The sequence below is a fragment of the Lepidochelys kempii genome, chromosome 2 (genome assembly GCF_965140285.1).
Source record: "Lepidochelys kempii isolate rLepKem1 chromosome 2, rLepKem1.hap1, whole genome shotgun sequence".
NCBI classification, from domain to species: Eukaryota; Metazoa; Chordata; order Testudines; family Cheloniidae; genus Lepidochelys; species Lepidochelys kempii.
In genome coordinates, this window is record NC_136381.1 from 254,751,048 (window position 1) to 254,768,540 (window position 17,493).

A 17,493-nucleotide genomic window follows, 5' to 3' on the forward strand; every position below is an offset into this window, starting at 1 on the left:
TACTGGTCAGACCAGAGGTCCCAGTATCCTGTCTTCCAACAGGGGCTGGTGCCAGGTGCCCCAGAGGGAATGAACAAATCAGGTAATCATCAGGTGATCCATCCCCTGCCGCTCATTCCCAGCTTCTGGCAAACAAAGGCTAGGGACACCTGGACATATGATGAAGATGTCCTCAGTGTAGCGCAATTAGAGGAGGAGTGCTAGGGGATGAGAGAACAACGCTTCCTCAGATAAGTCAGCCATAAAAATGTTGGCATACTGTGGGGCCTGTGGGTATCTATAGGAGTGCTGTTGACTTGAAAGTATAAGTTGTCCCCAAATCTGAAATGGTTGTGGGTGAGGACAAAGTCAGAACCTACACGATGCCTTTCCTCTCTTTCTGTTATTGAAAATTTGCTGGGACCAAGCTACAGTAATACTTGTAGCTCTGTTCTGGCCCTGTCAATATTTGTTACAGACCTCCTTTGAATCTCTGCTTGCACCCCATCCCACCTCGACATACTCCCAGATCTTTTCACACAAGATCGGGGCTGGCTCCAGCATCCCAGTCTGGGCTCTCTTCACCTCACAGCTTGGTTTTTGGATGGGGCTTGAGGATAGACATGGCATGCTTTACCTTGGCGAGACACATCCTTACACAAAGCAGGGGGGCATCCACCAGGGCCTGCTACCTGGTGAAGTGGAAGTGCTTTACCTCATGGGCCCACCGACATCAACACTCTCTGGGATGGTATCCATAGCTATCATCTTCGACTATCTTCTCAAACTTAAAACGTTGGGCCTGGCCCTCAGCTCCATATGGGTCCACTTGGCAATGCTCAATGCCTTTCTCCCCCCGATGGATGGCACCTCAGCATTCATACAACCTACCACCATCCGTTTCTTGAAAGATCTGTGCAATATCTTACCTTCTCAAGCCCACACCTTTGTGGAACCTTAGGCCTTGTCTACACTGCCACTTTACAGAGCTGAAACTTTCTTGCTCAGGGGTGTCAAAAAACACCCCCCTCAGTGATGCAAGTTTCAGCACTGTAAAGTGGTAGTCTAGACAGTGCATGAGCACTGTTAGCCGTGCTCCCAGCGCTGGTAGCTACTCCCCTCATGGGGGTGGTTTTTTTTACAGCGCTGGGAGAACTGGTGAGAGCTGGTGCTGAGCCTACACAGCCATGTTAAAGCGCTACCCCGGCCGCGCTTTAACATTGATAGTGAAGACATACCCTTAATCTCATTCTCTCCACACTCACAAAGACCCCTTTGAGCCCATGGCAACATGGTCTTTGTCCCATCTCTCCATGAAAGTGATCTTAGTGGCCATCACCTCAGCTAGATGGATCAGAGAACTGGTGGCCATGATGGCGGACCCCCCTTACATAGTCTTCCACAAGGATAAGGTTTCCTTCTGGCTGCACCCAAAATTCAGAACTAAAGTAGTCAGAATTCCACCTAAATCATTGCATCCGCCTCCCTGTCTTCTTTCCCAAATGCCACGCCTTGCACTTGGACAGAGCACTACACTCCCTTAATGTCGCCATGCACTGGCATTCTACCCTCAGCGAACTTGTGCCTTTTGGGCATTACTGATACTCTTTCTAGCCAATGCAAGGGACAAGCCCTCTCCTCTCAGTGAATCTTCAAAAGGGTCTCCAGGTGCATCCACAAATGTTACACATGCACCAGTGTACCACCACCTGATGAAGTCACAGTGCATTCTATGGAAGTTCATGCAGTTCATCGACTTGCCTCGCGAGTGTCTCATGGCAGGATATCTGTCGTGCAGCAACGTGCACTCCATATGCAAGTTCATGTCCCATTACACCATTGCTTCAGCTGCGGACACATCTGTAGGCCGCACCATACTACAGACTATATTTCCTTGTACATCCTCACACCCACCTCCATTTTGATCATTGCACTCTATTCACCCACATTTGGAATCCATATAGGGACCATCACTTGAAGAAGAAGAGGAGGTTACTTACTTGTCACTAGAGGTTCTTCAAGATGTGTGATTCCTATTCAGATTCCAATACCTGCCCTCTACCCTTCTGCTGCAGACTAGACTTCAGTGGTAAGAGGGATACTGGAGCAATGTCAGCCCGCCTGGCCTATTATAGTCTCAGCTGTGAACACGAGAGGGACTCAAGGCACACATGCTGGTCAACGACACTGCTAGGAAAACCTTCTGGCACATGGTGTGCATGTGCACCCACTTTTGGAATCCAAATAGGGACCACGCATCTTGAACGTCCAGTTACAGATAAGTAACCTCCTTTTTTGCATTAATATTATATTGCCAGCTCTGAGCATCCAGAAATTATAACTGTATTAAATATAAGATTTTTAAAAATAACTTTTGAATTTTTTTATTTGCCTTCTGATTTCAGAGCCTCAAATTTTGTCTCCATAACCATGAAGCTAGAAAGTCTACTTTTATTAAATAAAAGCAGAGATTCTCCCATAATCACAGGACTCAGAATCTGGGCTTTTAAGAAAAAACACCAAATATTGTGAGGCTTATAATAAATTAATGAGAGGTGGCAACACTGAATTGTATTCCCTTTACTAGAAAGGGTCGAGTTGGAGTGGGAAGATGGGGGGTGTGTATGTGTGTATTTAAAAAATAATATAATATACACTTGTGCTCCTTATTCTGTTAGGCCTGGTCTATACTTAAAATGTAGGTTGAAATAGCTGTGTCACTCAGAGGTGTGAGAAATACACACCCCTGAGCAACATAGCTTTACCGACCTAACCCCAAGTGGACGTCGCTATGGTGACAAAAGAATGCTTCTGTCAGCCTAGCTACTGTCGCCTGGGGAGGTGATGGTCCTATGCTGATAGGAGAACGCTTTTTTTCAGTGTAGTGCTGGCATAGCTGCATGCAGGGGTTTTTCCAGCATCGCTGTGGCACTGGGGTTGTGCTGATGTATGTCGTCCCTGTAGGGCAGGCATGGCCTTAAAGTGAAAACTCATCCCCTTATAAAGGTCCAGTGCCAAGGTTGCTACTTAAGGGCTAAATATAAGTTGTGATCAGCGTCTTGTGTACAATTCTCTTCTGTCAGGTGAATTTCACCTGAGATACCTCTGAAAAGGAAATGGTATATTAGAGAAATGGCAGCAATGGGTACATTTTAGAGTATAAAGTCTTCTGTAACACCTGGGAGGGGAGGGTTTGGCATAGCCCAGAGGATCCTTGGTTTTCCATTTCGTTCCCTGCTGCTCCTGGCTTTGGCTACTACCGTAAGTGAAACAGTGAGTTCTGTTGATTTCTGATTTTTTCAGCTTTTCAGCATCTTTAATTTAAAGTGTTGTTAGAGTACTTTTTTTTTTTCTGTAGTTCATGCACTGAAAGTAGAGTTGATCAATTTGATTCCTACTTTGATTGTTACACTGAATTTCAAATTTAGAGAGGACGAAGGTAATTTGAGGAGAAAATTTTCAGTTATTTACAGAGTCGGAGAGAAAGTGTTAAATCTTTGACAGGTGTTTACATCAAAGAAAATATTGTTGTACAAAAAATTTGAGATCCTTGGGAACCTAAGGCTAATATTAGAATGCAAGGGATTCTTGCATCAGTTAGTTAAGTACGTTTGAGTCAATCTACAGTTTTACGTTTAGATTCCATTTTTGTTGAGAAATATCACCCAATCTAAATCTTCTTATGGTCACTACTAAAACTCCTTCTGTAGTTCTTTAGATCTAATTCTGTTTAAGAATATTTATTGTAATTTAAAGTCCTATGGAACTGTGAAAATGCTCACTCTCCTCACAAATATAGAGGAAATATTCAGTATTGCAATAATATGATTACAACCAATCGAGACACAGCTAGGAATAAACAGGTTTGAATGGAAAAATTAAGTGTACATGTTGAAATCCTATCAGTGGGTTATATTGCTACTATTTGATATTTTTCCTGCTTTTTACGACGAAACTAGGGAGTTTTTAAATTTAAGAAAGAAGATGTTCAAGAGATCTGATTATTTAAAATTGTAATAGTTCATGGAGGATTTGAAACCAATTAAGCATTATGCAAATATGAGTAGAATTACTACAGTTCATTTTATTTTATTATTTTGTCAATTGATATTTTATGTGCCAGAATACAATTTGTTTATTAAATTAAATTTTTCTTTGGTTTCTTTGCATTAAATCCTCAATGTGTTTGGAGCACTTCTTGGTTAATTAATTCTATTTCTGTGATGATATCTGTTTTAAACACGAATGGTATAATCCCTCCTCCCCTCCCCCCAAGAGCTTTGTGGGGGAAAAAAATCGGTGAGAATCTCATCACAAAACACTTGACGATAGCTAGACCGCTCGTGTACCGAGACTGCCATCTGTAATGCTAACAAATATTGACTGTGTATATTCATCAGTTGTTGTGGTCTTACACTTCAGCGGCTACAGCAGCACAGCTATCATGTTGATGTAGCGTAGACTCTTCCTAGGTTGACGGAAGAGTTTTTTCCATCCATATAGATAATCCACCTCTCCAAGAGGTGGTAGCAAAGTTAACAGAAGAATTCTGCCATCCACCCAATAGGGTCTACAGTGTGTATTGGTCTCCCTAACTACGTTACACAGGGTGCAAATTTTTTCACAGTCCTGTGTAGTGTAGTGAGGTCAGTCTAGTTTTTAGGTGTAGACCAGGCCCCAGATTGTAAGCTCCATGGGCAGGGTCCATCTTTTTCTTTTTCGTTTGTATGGTGCCTAGCACCATGGGGGCCTCGTCCATGCCTAGGTCTCTTAGGTGCTAGAGTAATACAAATAAGTCTTTTTGTGGTGGTGATGGGGAGGTTGAGGTAGGGAGTGTTGGAAGGTTGGCATCCCTACTGGAGCAGAGTTAAGGCTGTGATGTGTTGTCTGAGGTCTGGTCTACACTACAAAGTTAGGTTGACGTAAGTTGCCTTGCGTTGACCTAGTTGTGCATGTATCTACACTTAAATTTGTCTCCCACCAATGTAAGTGCCTTGTTACAGTGATGTAGTAACACCATTTCTCCAAATGGCATTGAGCCGTGGTTGATGTATTGATGTCAACGGAGCACAAGTGTACACATTGTGTTACTTATGTTGACCCTAACAGTCCTCCAGCAGCTGTCCCACAATGCCTGACATGGACTGCTCTGGTCACAGTTGTGAACTCCTCTGCCCAGGGATCACGGAAACCAAAAGGCCCCCCCACCCCTTTAAAGCCCTGCAGATTTTGAAATGCCTTTTCCTGATTGTCTAGCTTGGCAAGCACACCTAGCAGCTCTCCATTGTTATGTGCAGCTGCCCAGCTGACCAGGCCAGCTACGTGCTCCAGACACATTGCGTTGGAGAAAACAGGAGATATTGGGTCTCCTGGTCCTGTGGGGAGACAAGGCTGTGCAAGCACAGCTATGGACCAGGTATAGGAACATGTACATCTACGAGCAGATTTCATGGGAGATGCAGGCGAAGGGATACAACAGGGATCCACAGTAGTGCCGCTTGAAAATGAAGGAACTGCTTCAGGCATATCAAAAGGCCAGGGAGGCCAACAGTTGATCTGGTGCCCAGCCACAGACCTTCTGCTTTTACAAAGAGCTGCATGCCATACTTGGTGAAGACTCCACCACCACCTCTCTCACCGCCATGGATCCCTCTGAGGAGATTGAGTAACAGGCCCTTGGCATGAACAGCCAGGAGAAGTGAAGGAAGAAGAGAAGCAGGATGGGGAAACAGGTGATCGGGGGGTGTCCAGCTATGTCTTGAGCCAGAACCTGTTGAAGACTCCACTCAGTCCAGTCTGAGCGTGGGCCAGCTCGATGCTGGGGAAGGAACCCCAGGTAAGTGTGTAATTGTATTTCCCATTACAGTGATGTACTGATGGTGCCCCCAGCTTAGCAGGACACAGCTATCAACTTTTCATTAATTTACTTGTACTAGAAGAAGTAGCGGTATAACAAAGAGATGTAGCATTGTTATCTGTTTTCATTCCCTTGTGGAGTTAGGTAAGGGGGAACATATGGAGCACTTTGTTTATGAACACAGGGAAGTACCTTGAATCCCCCTGAGAGATCTTGAAACCTTCATAGAGGCACTCTGCAATCCTTTCCCAAAGGTTTCTAGGGATAGCAGCCTTATTTCTTCCTCTGTGGTAGGACATTTTCCCATGCCAGTCAGCGATAACTTTGGCAGGCACCATTGCAGTAAACAGGCTATCAGCATACGGCCTTGGGTGCATCAGGACACCAGCAGCAGCTATGCTCTCTGTGCCTTTGTTACCCTCATGAGTGAGAGAGAAGCTAAAATTACCACTGTTTGTGGAAAACGGTGCCAGAATTCAGTGCCATTGCCCTATACTCATAGTTTCATGCAACCGAGCAATTCCCTTCACATTTCCCTCATCTCTCCAGGCCATACTCACTGTGGCTGGAGCTGTGAGTGGTGCCATGCACAAGCACTCTCAAGCAGACATGTCAATAAATATGTCTTGTTTAAAACTTCAGGGGAGCAAGGGAAGGGAGTTCTGAATCTTAACTTTCACTTTCAGTTGTGACTATATTGACAATGGTACCTCTGTGTTTTATCTGCAGCTGCTGCTGTTGTGGACTTGTGGGGCTCCCCCTCCATACCTGTGGAACACCTGAGCCAGATAAGGAGGAGAAAGAATAGGACTTGGTATGACATGCTGTATGAGATACTGCAAGCGAGTACTGCATCAGACAGTGAGCAGAGGGGTTGGAAGATGAACATTGCAGACCGCTTGGAGAAGGAAAGAGGGACAGGAGAAAGGCCCAGGAGTCCCAGCAGGAGAAAAAAGAGGGAGATGCATCAGGACATAATGGGGCTTCTCTGGGAGCAGACACAGATGCTGCAGACTCTTGTGGATCTACAGGTTCAACAATCCCGTGCTCTCCTCCCTTTGCAGTCCATGGAGAACTCTATTACGGCACCTCCCTGCATCCCCCCCTCAACATGACATGTGGCATCAGGAGCTACATCCCTACCACTCTGCCCCAGGGGTACATTAAGGACAACCACAGCTTCACATACACTGACCTGTGGGGGTCCTGGTGGCTGTATGTGGAGGTAAAATGGACATTAATGTTTTTTCCCCTTGTTAAGATCAGCTCTATTAATTTATTAAGTTTTTAATACATTTGATTTTTAATTGCACCGATTTCTCTTTGAACTGGTTTTGTTACTGAATAAAATTATATTATTTGGAAAATGATTTATCTTTATTCGCTCACAAAAAATGCTGCAGAGTGCCTAGCATTTCTGAAAGGACCCACTTACTGTACAGTGTGACACATACAGTGTAATAATCATAAATGTACAGCAAGCCCTGCAAAATTAATAGGTGCATTGATGGTGCACATCTATGAATATAACACTTTAAGCACCACACAATTCTTAACAGGCCACAAAACAGCAGGTAGAGCATAATACACTACAACACGTTACTGTGGCTCACTGTTGAAGTGCTCTTTCAAAACCTTCCTGAGCCCTATAACTCTGCATCGAGCTCTTCTAATAGATAATAGATGTTCAAAATCTTCAGGCAGCTGCTCCACCTCTTCCCTCCACCCTGGCAGCAACTTTTCCCTCTTTGCTTCACAGATAGTATGCAGGATACAGGAGGCAGCTATAACCATTGGGATGTGTTTTCCACTGAGATCCAATCTTGTGAGTAAACAACGCCAGCATCCCTTAAGTCTACGAAAAATGTATTCAACTGTCATTCTGCATCTGCTGAACTGGTAGTTGAATCTTTCCTTGGTGCTGTCAAGGTAGCTGGTGTGTGTACAGCTTTACAAGCCAGGGCAGCAAGGGGTAGGCTGGGTCCCCCAGGATCACTACTGGCATTTCAACATCACCAATGATAATCCACTAGTTGGGAAAGAAAGTCACTGCTTGTAGCTTTCTGAACAGTCCTGTGTTCTTAAAGAGTATCATGCACCTTTCCTGACCAGCCAGCGTTGATGTCAGTGAAGTGTCCCCAGTGATCCACCAATGCTTGCATAACCATAGAAAAGCTGCTGTTTCTGTTGATTTGCTCCGAGGCAAAGTGGTCTGGTGTCTGAATATGGATATGCATGCCGTCTATCGCCCCACCACCCTATCCGTGGCCCCACAAAGTCACGGGATCTCCTGGTCAGCCTCCTTCTGGCCCTAGCTAAAATGGCCATCTATAAAACCAGAGTGAGGAGGTTGGCTGATGGAGTTTCCTGTGACTGTGGGGCCTATTTCCGATCCTCGGTCTGTTCACGTATCCGGGCAAAGTTCCTCTGGGTGGCGTCCACTGACTCCCTTGACGCCTTTGAGGAGCAGTGGGCGCTGTCCGGGGTTCTCTGCTCTGTGTCCCCTTCCAGTTCCCTTCTTTTTGACCCTTTGACCACACTCCTGTCCCTGTTGTTTCATTAGTTGTCCCCCGGATTTATTTGGTGTCCAGGTCCTGTGGATCCCCCTCTTAGGCTGGGAGGGGATCCTTTAGCAGTGGACGGGTTCGCCTGCCCACTTCCCGGATCCCAATAGGATCGCCCTGCCACAGTTCGGAAATCCTATTGCTGCAATTTACATCCACTATGTCCTGCGCTCTGCTGAGAGTCACAGTCCTGCATAACAGAAGATGATTTATGGGCCTACACACTTTGGTGACAACAGCCTCCGCAGTGTATTTTCCAACTCCAAACCAACTTCCCACTGATTGGTAGCAATCTGATGTTGCAAGCTTCCATACTGCAATTGCCACTCACTTCTCCACTGCCAGTGCAGCTCTCTTTGGTGTGCCTGCACTGAAGGGCTGAAGCGAGCTTGACACATGGATCCAGGAATGTGGCCTTGTGCATCCAAAGGTTTTTCAGTCGCCCCTCATCATCCCAAGCCTTTATTATGATGCAGTCCCACCAGTCAGTGCTTGTTTCTCCAGAAGCAGTGCTCCACCATTTGCAGCTGCTCTGTGAACACCAACAACCACCTATGTGCCACAGCAATCTGTCCTCCATGAAATAGTCATTTTCTTCACGATTCGGTTCTTCTTACAGCTCTGCAAATACTGGAGGATTGTGCGTCCTGTGCTTGTAAAACTTATGACACTAGTGCATGGCTGTGCAGGCTTCTGTCACGGGTGCTGGACAGTGAGGATGGCCATGGTGGTTCATGGGATTATCTGAAAAAGGCATGAAAATTATGGGTTGTAGATGACATTATGGGATGGAGACAGTTGCATGCTGGGAAGTTGACCCCTTGCTCCCAGTCACCCCATATGATTCATTTCTGCCCCACCGTACGTTGTCAAAACTTCCCAAAAGACACTGTGCTGGACGTTGGTGGCTTGCACACTGGGATACCTACCCATGGTTAACCCCAGTGTGCACTCACACAAACACTCCTGGTGAGTACCCACAGTGCTGGTGCAAGGAGCCAAGTGTGAGCACACACAAGCGATATACTAACTGGCGGCTTTATGCTGACATAATGTGCTTTGACCAAAGATTGTAGTGTAGACGTGGTCTGAATTGCTCTCATGGTGTGTGTGTGTGTGTGTGTCTCCTTGTGGCTGCATGACTAGAGTAATTATAGTTGTAGGTGTGGTAACTTTTTTAATTTCCTTGCTTTTTTGAGTTTTTTGTTTAAGGATCCGATTCTGTCACTTATTCCGTGACTTCAACAGACCTCTGTGACGTTTTTGGCTTCATCCCTCTGCAGCAGTGGGACTGGAACAGCTGTCAGCCCCTGCCTCAGAAGCAGTGGCCCAGGGCTGGGTCAGCGCCCGGGGATGCTGGAGCAGTCATCAGTGGGGCTCTGTTAATCTCTATTCTCCCCCCTCCCCTCCCCTCCACCACAGGTTATTTTTAGTAAAAGTCAAGGACAGGTCACTGGCTCCCTGAGTTTTTGGTTATTGCCGGTGACCTGTCAGTGACTTACTAAAAATACCCGTGACAAAATCTTAGCCTTATTTATTATGTACGAGCAATCTTAACTCACATGCAGCATAGTGCTTTTGTGTATAATTAGTCATGTTTTCATGGTTTTGGTTCTATTTAATTCCCCCTAAACTGGTATTGTTTCCTGTTCAGATAGGCCTGAACTAGAACATTGTTTTAAAACCCCTAAATTGGGGAAGTTGAGATCCAGCCTGTGCAGTTTTGTTCCATCTCTAGTTCCTGGGTGACAGCATTTTGAGGATAGGCCCTTTTGTTGATGATGGATTAAAATATATTAAAATATTTATGTACACTCAGTAAAAGAAAAGCTAGGTACAAGCTCTTGTTTAAGAGAATATGTATGCTGGGAATTCACTTAGCAACACTTCTATTCATTTTTGGGCTAGAGGGTTGAGCGTTAAAGTTCCACATCAGCATGAAGGTCTCAGGCCTGGTGCTGATAATGCAGTGAGTTATTTGAGGACACTGAATTATTAGAAATGCAGTTACTCAGACAATCTGTTAACCAAGTTTTTCTTTCTGACTCAGATGGTTATCCTCATAACTAAAAATCACATGGCTAATTTTCAGAAAGAGTAGCTGATAAAACTGAATCCAAATATTGGGGTTCTTTTTCTTTTTTTAATTATCTGCAAAGCTCTGCATGAGTTGTTGCTAAATTCAGAATGAAAGACACTCTACAAAACCTGTTCTAGTTCTCGCTATGACAGTAATTTAAGGAAATAGAAACAAATTCCTTGAGCAGTGTAAAATACCATGTACCTTCAAAGCGCTTATTATCTATTATGCATTTCTTAATGTTCTGAAGTGGTGCATGAAGTCCTGAAATATTAACTTTATTAAAAGTATAACTGAATAATCAAAAGGAAAACTTACAGTAATAGGTTCAGAACTTGAGTGAATGTTCTGCAAACCAATCAAACACTTGTGTAACAAGATAATAAACCTTGTACGAAAATTACTTAATGAAAAGTAAACATCAATATTAGACTTTGTATTTATATAGACTTTTAACCATTGAGTTGTCTATTGCGATTTTCTCTTGTATTTTCTTTGAAACACTAAATTGTTGCAAGTTTTTATTTATGTGGGTTTTTTTAGTTCTTTCTTTAGAACCTGGCATAGACATTTTATATTTATTTAGATTATAATACAGTATTATAAAATCTCTTCTGATATTGTTAAGTGCTGAAACCTAACTAAAGTAAGCTACAAATATACCCTGACTCTTCATTTCACTTTTTTTTTTCTTTACTCTAATCGATTTATTTTAAAGCTGAACCGTGTTTGGAGGGCCTTTTGTAGTATATGTGCAGAGGGGAGAACTGCATGAAAACACCAGATGTGGGTACGTTTTCCACTGAAAAGAAGCAATTATGTTTAATTAGTCCAAACCTGTGATTTTCCTAATGTTAATAAGTTGCTAAGATGTGGTGGCAGCATTTAAAAAGTGAACACTGCTGTGGAAATAAAGCCTTTAAAAATGTATAGGATGCGTTTTTAGTGTTTTGTATATTCATGTAATACCTATAACCTAAGATGCAAAATTTTATATAGCTTTTGAAATAAACACAGGGAATATTTTCAATTAGTCGCTGAGCTATTCCATACAGAGTGGTGGTGTGGAGAATAGTTATGTGGGGAGAAAATTTTTGAACTAATCATTTATTTTGAAAAGCTGGAAGCAACTGTTTTCTTTTGCTGCCCAGAGCTATGACTTGAAGTGTTTTATTGCTAGGAGGTCGGTAGAAAAGTAATTTGGGTAGTAGCTAGAGATATTACCATTGGTATGTGGTTGCTTTTGAGTACTTTTTTAAGCATTGCTGTTTTATACATCACATTCAGTGATTTCAGCTAGGAACACATCACATGTTATGTATATGTGCAATGCCTCTAGCCTGTTTGTTGAATGTGAGCATGGGAGTTTAAAGTGTCTGTTATGTACATGGTAAAGAACTGCAAAGAACGTAACATTAAAACATATGTTTTTGTTCTTCTCCGCACTTCTTTAATATTCTAATGATTGAGTCCATCAATCAACAGTTTACTTGTTTAGCTTTTTTTTTCTTGGGGAGGGGGAGGAATAGGGTGGGGACAATGCTGGCAAATGTGTTCTATCCAAATAACTATGCTTCCTCCCTGCTCTGCTGCATGGCGGGGAGTAAATCCACTTTGGGTATGTCTAGTAGTAGGCATCCTTCAGTCTTGAGAGACCTTGGGTTTTTGCCCCTGAGAGGTAAAGAATTTACTCAGTTGATTTTATGGCAGCCACAAATATGGTTGAAGAGACCTGCTCGAGAGAGAGAGAATCTCAGTTGCATTTGTCACATTTAAAGGTGGTGATTCAACCCTTTGGGCTCTGCCTTCTGCAAGCTCTTTTCTCCTCCGCTAAGCTGGATGGCTTCCTCTCATAACTCTGGAGACCTTTGTTAAGCTCTTATTTCTAAAGGCTGCAGTCTTGAGTGTGATCTTCCCATTTGTCCACATCCATGTCCATTTTTTTGAGGTCTTACTTGCACACATCCTTAAAACGCAATTTTGGGAGTCCTTTGGGTCTTTTTCCAGATGCCAATTCACTGTAGAGGATGTCCTTTGGGTTGTGCCCATCATTTATTTGGCACATATGCTTAAGCCAGCAGAGGTGTCTCTGTTTGAGGAGTGTTTGCACGTTGATAAGCTGGCTTGTTTGAGCACATCCGTGTTGTTGACTCTGTCTGTCCAGGAGATTCCAAAGATTCAACGAAGACAACACATATGAGAGCTGTTGCGCCTCCTTTCCTGATGAGAATATAAGGTTCATGTCTCTCTCCCATATAAAAGTGTGCTGATAACACATGATGATACATGCAGATCTTTGTGTGTTCTTTAATTTTTTTTTTCATACCCTCTTGTTCAGTCTAGACATTGTGGTGGGTTTTCCAGTGCAGATGTTGAGTTCTGTTTCACGTGAAAGGTTGACTGTGATAGTGGACCCTAGGTATGTGAACTCGTTCACCTCTTCAAGTTCATAGTCGTTGATCTTGATGGAGAGTGCTTCCTCAACTCTTTGGCACATTGTTAGTCTTTTTTAGACTTATGGTAAGCCCGAAGTCTTGGCAGGCTTTGGAAAAACTGTCCATTAGTCTTTGAAGATGACCACCTGTGTGGGTGGTCACTGTTGCATCATCAACAAAGAGGAGGTGTTGGATAAAGGACTCCAGAGTCTTGGTTTTAGGTCTGAGTCTTGCAAGATTGAACAGCTTTCTAACAGATCTTGTGTGAAAGTAGATCACCTCAGTTGGGGACCCAAAAGCTTGTTTCAGTGGCGGGGAGAAGAAGATCCCAAACAGAGTTGGGGCAAATAGCCCACAACCTTGCTTAACTCCGCTATGAATCTGGAAAGCCTGAGACACTTAGCCGTCGTATTGGACTGTGCTGTACATGTGTTCATGGAAGGATCGAATCATGCTTAAGAGCTTGGGAGAGGAGGGGAGACATCTAATATTTTCTAGAAGCACGCATAGTTCACTTCTACTGACAAAGTCAAAAGCCTTTGTGAGATCGATGAAGGCTATGTACAGGGGACTTTTTTGTTGTCTCAGTGAGATCATGTTGATGGTAGACCTTTCAGCTCTGAAGCCGCACTGTGATTCAGGATAGATTCTGTCTGCAAGGGTCTGAAGTCTATTCAGGACAACTTGAGCAATGGCTGTTCCCATAATACTAAGGGAAATATCGCGATAGTTGTTACAGTCGTTCCTGTCACCCTTGTTTTTATAGAGAGCAATGATGTCTGCATCTCTCATTTCTTTTGCCTTCTTTTCAGCACAGGCAGAGCAACTCATGAAGATGTTGCAGTAGAATAGGTTTTCTGAATTTTATGACCTCGGAAGGTATGCAGTCTTTTCTGGGGGCCTTTCCAATGCGGAGGCCATCTATGGCAAGGCTAAGCTCCTCGACAGTCGGTATGTCTACATTGCAATTAAAAACCCGCAGGTGGCCCATACCAGCTGACTTGGGCTCAGGCTGTGGGGATGTTTAATTGCAGTATAGATATTTGGGCTCAGGCTGCAGGCTGAAATCTGGGACTCTTCCAACTTGCAGGATCCTAGAGCCTGGGCTCCAGCCGGAGCTGGAATGTCTACACTGCAATTAAACAGACCCGCAGCCCAAGTCAGCTGGCCCTGGTCAGCCATGGGATTTTAATTGCAGTGTAGATGTACCTTTAGAAAACTGTAAAGGAGACCTGCAGAGGGCTGAGGGGCAAATGGCTAAAGAGGATGCAGTCTTCTCTCTACTCCCACAAGGCTATCTTTCTTCCTCCACTAAATATCCATGTTGTCTCTGGACCACGTGGAAAAACTGGCTTGAGGCAGGAGCAGAAGCTGCATTCAGCTGTATTCCAGGGTTGCCATCTGTTCAGTTAAGGGTAGGGCTGAAAAAATGTGATATCACAAGGACCCTAATTTGGAAAAGTTACTCCCCCTGTTCCCTCTTTAAAGTAACATAATTCCGGTTAATGTTGTTGATGGAGTTGGTTGAGTAGTTTTTGTCAGATTTAGAATTGAACTATGTTATGCAGCAGGTGTAGGTGAGAAATGTGTCAACAGTTGTATTCCCTTCCCAATAATGTATTAAGGCTACATCTTGTTTATTTTTCTTTAAAAAAAAAATCTGGAAAATCATTTAAATAACATGAAAGTGGTGACCAAAACCTCCATTCTATAGACAGCTCTCCAAGATAATCTAAATTTGGGACTAATAATTTGAGGAGGAGGAAAAAATCCAAAGATGCACCATACAGATGGAGAGCCCATAAAAACAACCTTCTTTTCCCCTATGCCTTTATCAAATATCTACATTTATGTCGATAGCTTCTCAGGGAATGCAATTACTGACCCAGTCCAGTTTCACAGACTTGCTGCTTCCTGGGAGGTTAATTTGTACAGTCCTTTGGGCGTTACTATCATTAATAGCTAACATTTTGGGTAATAAGGGTGACTTACTTATTTTTTATTGAAGTAGTGGGTCTGCCATGTGTGCATTTTGGACTTCCCCCTTCCTATTGGGACCCAAACAAAAGCCAAGAAACTCAAACGTAAAGACTGCTTTTTAAAACTCCTTTGCTTTTCATTGTGTCTGGCACAGCAATATTGCATCCCCTGAGTGGGAATGAAAGATGCTGTGGATTTCATACTGTTTTGATCTCCATTTTAATCCCTCTACTCCTCCATGTGGCCAACACTGTTCTAATGTGACCAGAGAGATCTCCTTACTATGAGACATTTACTACTCTGGTATGGAATGCTCTGCTTCAGCAGTACACTCAACAGAGCATGAACCAAAATAATTCTGTTCAAATTCTGCACCTATTGTCTTAGTTCCTGAGCATCTGAGGTGGTGCAGGATGGAACATGTCCTTTGGACTGCTCAGTTGATCTAGTACAGAGAAATTATTTTAATGCGATTCTTTTATATTTAATAGAGCTGTGTGGAAAAGGGCAAGTCCTTTTCATGGAGGATTTCGATACTGAGAAATTTGGTTTCATTCCAATTTGGAATGAAAACTAAAAATTTCAAAATTCTCAGTGAAATGGAAAGTCCTGGCCCTCTGGGACAGTCTGCCTAATGGGCTGCCCTAGAGCTGTGAGCCCTGGAAGCTGTGAGGTCTCTGGCTTGGGGGTAGTCTGCCTGCCAGGAAGTCCTAGCAGCCTCACAATGCAGAAACTCAGCAGGTGAGCTGCTGAAGAACCTGGAATCTGGGGCTCCCAGGGCTTACAGGCTCTTGGCTTCCCATCAGCCCACCAAACTGGCTCCTGAGGAGCCGGGCAGGTAAACTGACAGGAAACTAGATGGGTTCCTAGTGAAAAACTTCCCGCTTTCTGTCAGCGCTCCACGGAACATTTCAATTTCGAATTGGCATTTTCTATCAGTAAGATATTGTTGCATCTGAGAATTTCTGACCCACTCCAGTATTTAATTTTAAAAGTAATTTGTCAACTAACATCATTTTTAGTACTGTTGTTCCACCAGCAAAATTTCTTTTTTTTGTTTTTTGTTCAGTTTGTTTTTTCCAACTATATGGTCATATTCACTGGAATTTATTTTCTGGCCTGCTTTATATGGATATATGTCTGTGTATAGTGTGTAAGATTTGTTAATGCACAAGTTTTGGACCACATTCTAAAGTAAGATCGTTTATAATTGCCTTCTGCATAATGAAAAATGTGAAGATCTAACCCAACATTTTTCTCTTGTAGTCAGACTGTAGGCCACTGGCATGCTCAAAAGAGGTGAATTACTGAATGATTCTGTTAATAGTAATTGCAAAATCTTATGGGCTGGCAGCTGATTAAAGGAGTACCATGTTAACCTTTAGTGGTATAATACTCTGTCCATCAGAACAAAAAAGTGTAGGTAGGACTGTCAACTAATTTCATAAATAATCGCTGGACTTAAATTCCAGATAAGTTAGTGATGATAATGACTCAGTCAGCATAAAATGATTTTGATCCTAGATACATTTAAATGGAAACGATTTGGTTGTGAACAATGTGCCCTTCTTACCTTTGTAGGCCTCGGAGTAGAGGAAAAACTGCAGTGGAGGATGAAGACAGCATGGATGGGTTGGAGGCAGCAGAAACAGAAAACACTGTGGAAACAGGTAAAGAGACATACAGTATCAGTAGAGTCCTCTTGTCATTTCTCTTCTAGAAGTGAGTGCATGTAGTTATGCAGAAAATTTGTCTGTTTATAAGCAGGAAAATCATCTCTTGCTTTAGTATGACACCATGAAACAGACATTTACATGTTTATAAAAATAAGACTGCATTTTCTACCTTTTAAAAATCATCTGAAAGGAAATTCCTCTGTATTTCAAATGTCTAGTGGCTCTTTTGTTTTGATAATTCTACCACTCTCTAATAGAAATAAAACACAGTACCAGCCATTTGTATGTTATCTGCCAAAATACAATGTTGCTCTTTGCCCTATAGTTGCAGTTAACTAAGAAAATTATACCACAGGGATGGCATAATGTTAGCGCTCTCTCTGCAGCTGTTAGAGAAACACCGGTTAATTTGCTAGTCTTGTTGTAAATATTTATATAGAGATAGCACCCAAAGGCCTTAATCAGGATTTAGACCCCATTGTGCTGGGTGCGGTACAAACATAAAAAAGATGTAATCCCTACCCTGGAGGGTTTACAGTCTGAAGACCAAAACAGATGGGTTAAAACATACAAATGAATATGATGAAAAATTTCCACAGCTTTGTTAGCTACATGTATGTAGCTCTTGGAAATCTGCCTAGGCTGTAACTATCAGGCAGGGTTTTGTAGCAGTCCTGACAGAAGTGAGCCTTAATAAGGGATCTGAAGGAGAATAAGGAAGAGACTGTATGGATTTTATTGAGGAGCTCTTTCCATGCATGTTGGACAGAGCGAAAGAAAGCAGAGAGGTGTTTAAGGGAGAAGCTGCCTGGTGGGCAGTAAAGGCTGGGAATGCTGACAGAGTGAAGGCGGGTGTCCACATCAGGATGAGTAACTAGATCAGCTAGGAAGGGTGGGGCTAAATTGTGAAGGGCCTTAAAGG

General features: G+C 43.1%; 1 protein-coding gene across 18 annotated transcripts in view; it reads left to right on the top strand.

Moving 5' to 3' along the window:
* Positions 1 to 17,493, top strand: part of KMT2C (lysine methyltransferase 2C) — a 336,413-nt gene that overhangs the window by 64,177 nt on the left and 254,743 nt on the right. For 17 of the 18 annotated variants that reach the window (XM_073334588.2, XM_073334594.2, XM_073334591.2 and 14 more), the window contains one exon: positions 16,477 to 16,565. In XM_073334588.2, coding sequence (XP_073190689.2) covers positions 16,477 to 16,565 — 89 coding nt within the window. Of the gene's footprint in view, positions 1 to 11,198; positions 11,271 to 16,476; positions 16,566 to 17,493 lie in introns of all 18 variants that reach the window. The other variant, XM_073334603.2, reaches the window with a different exon arrangement.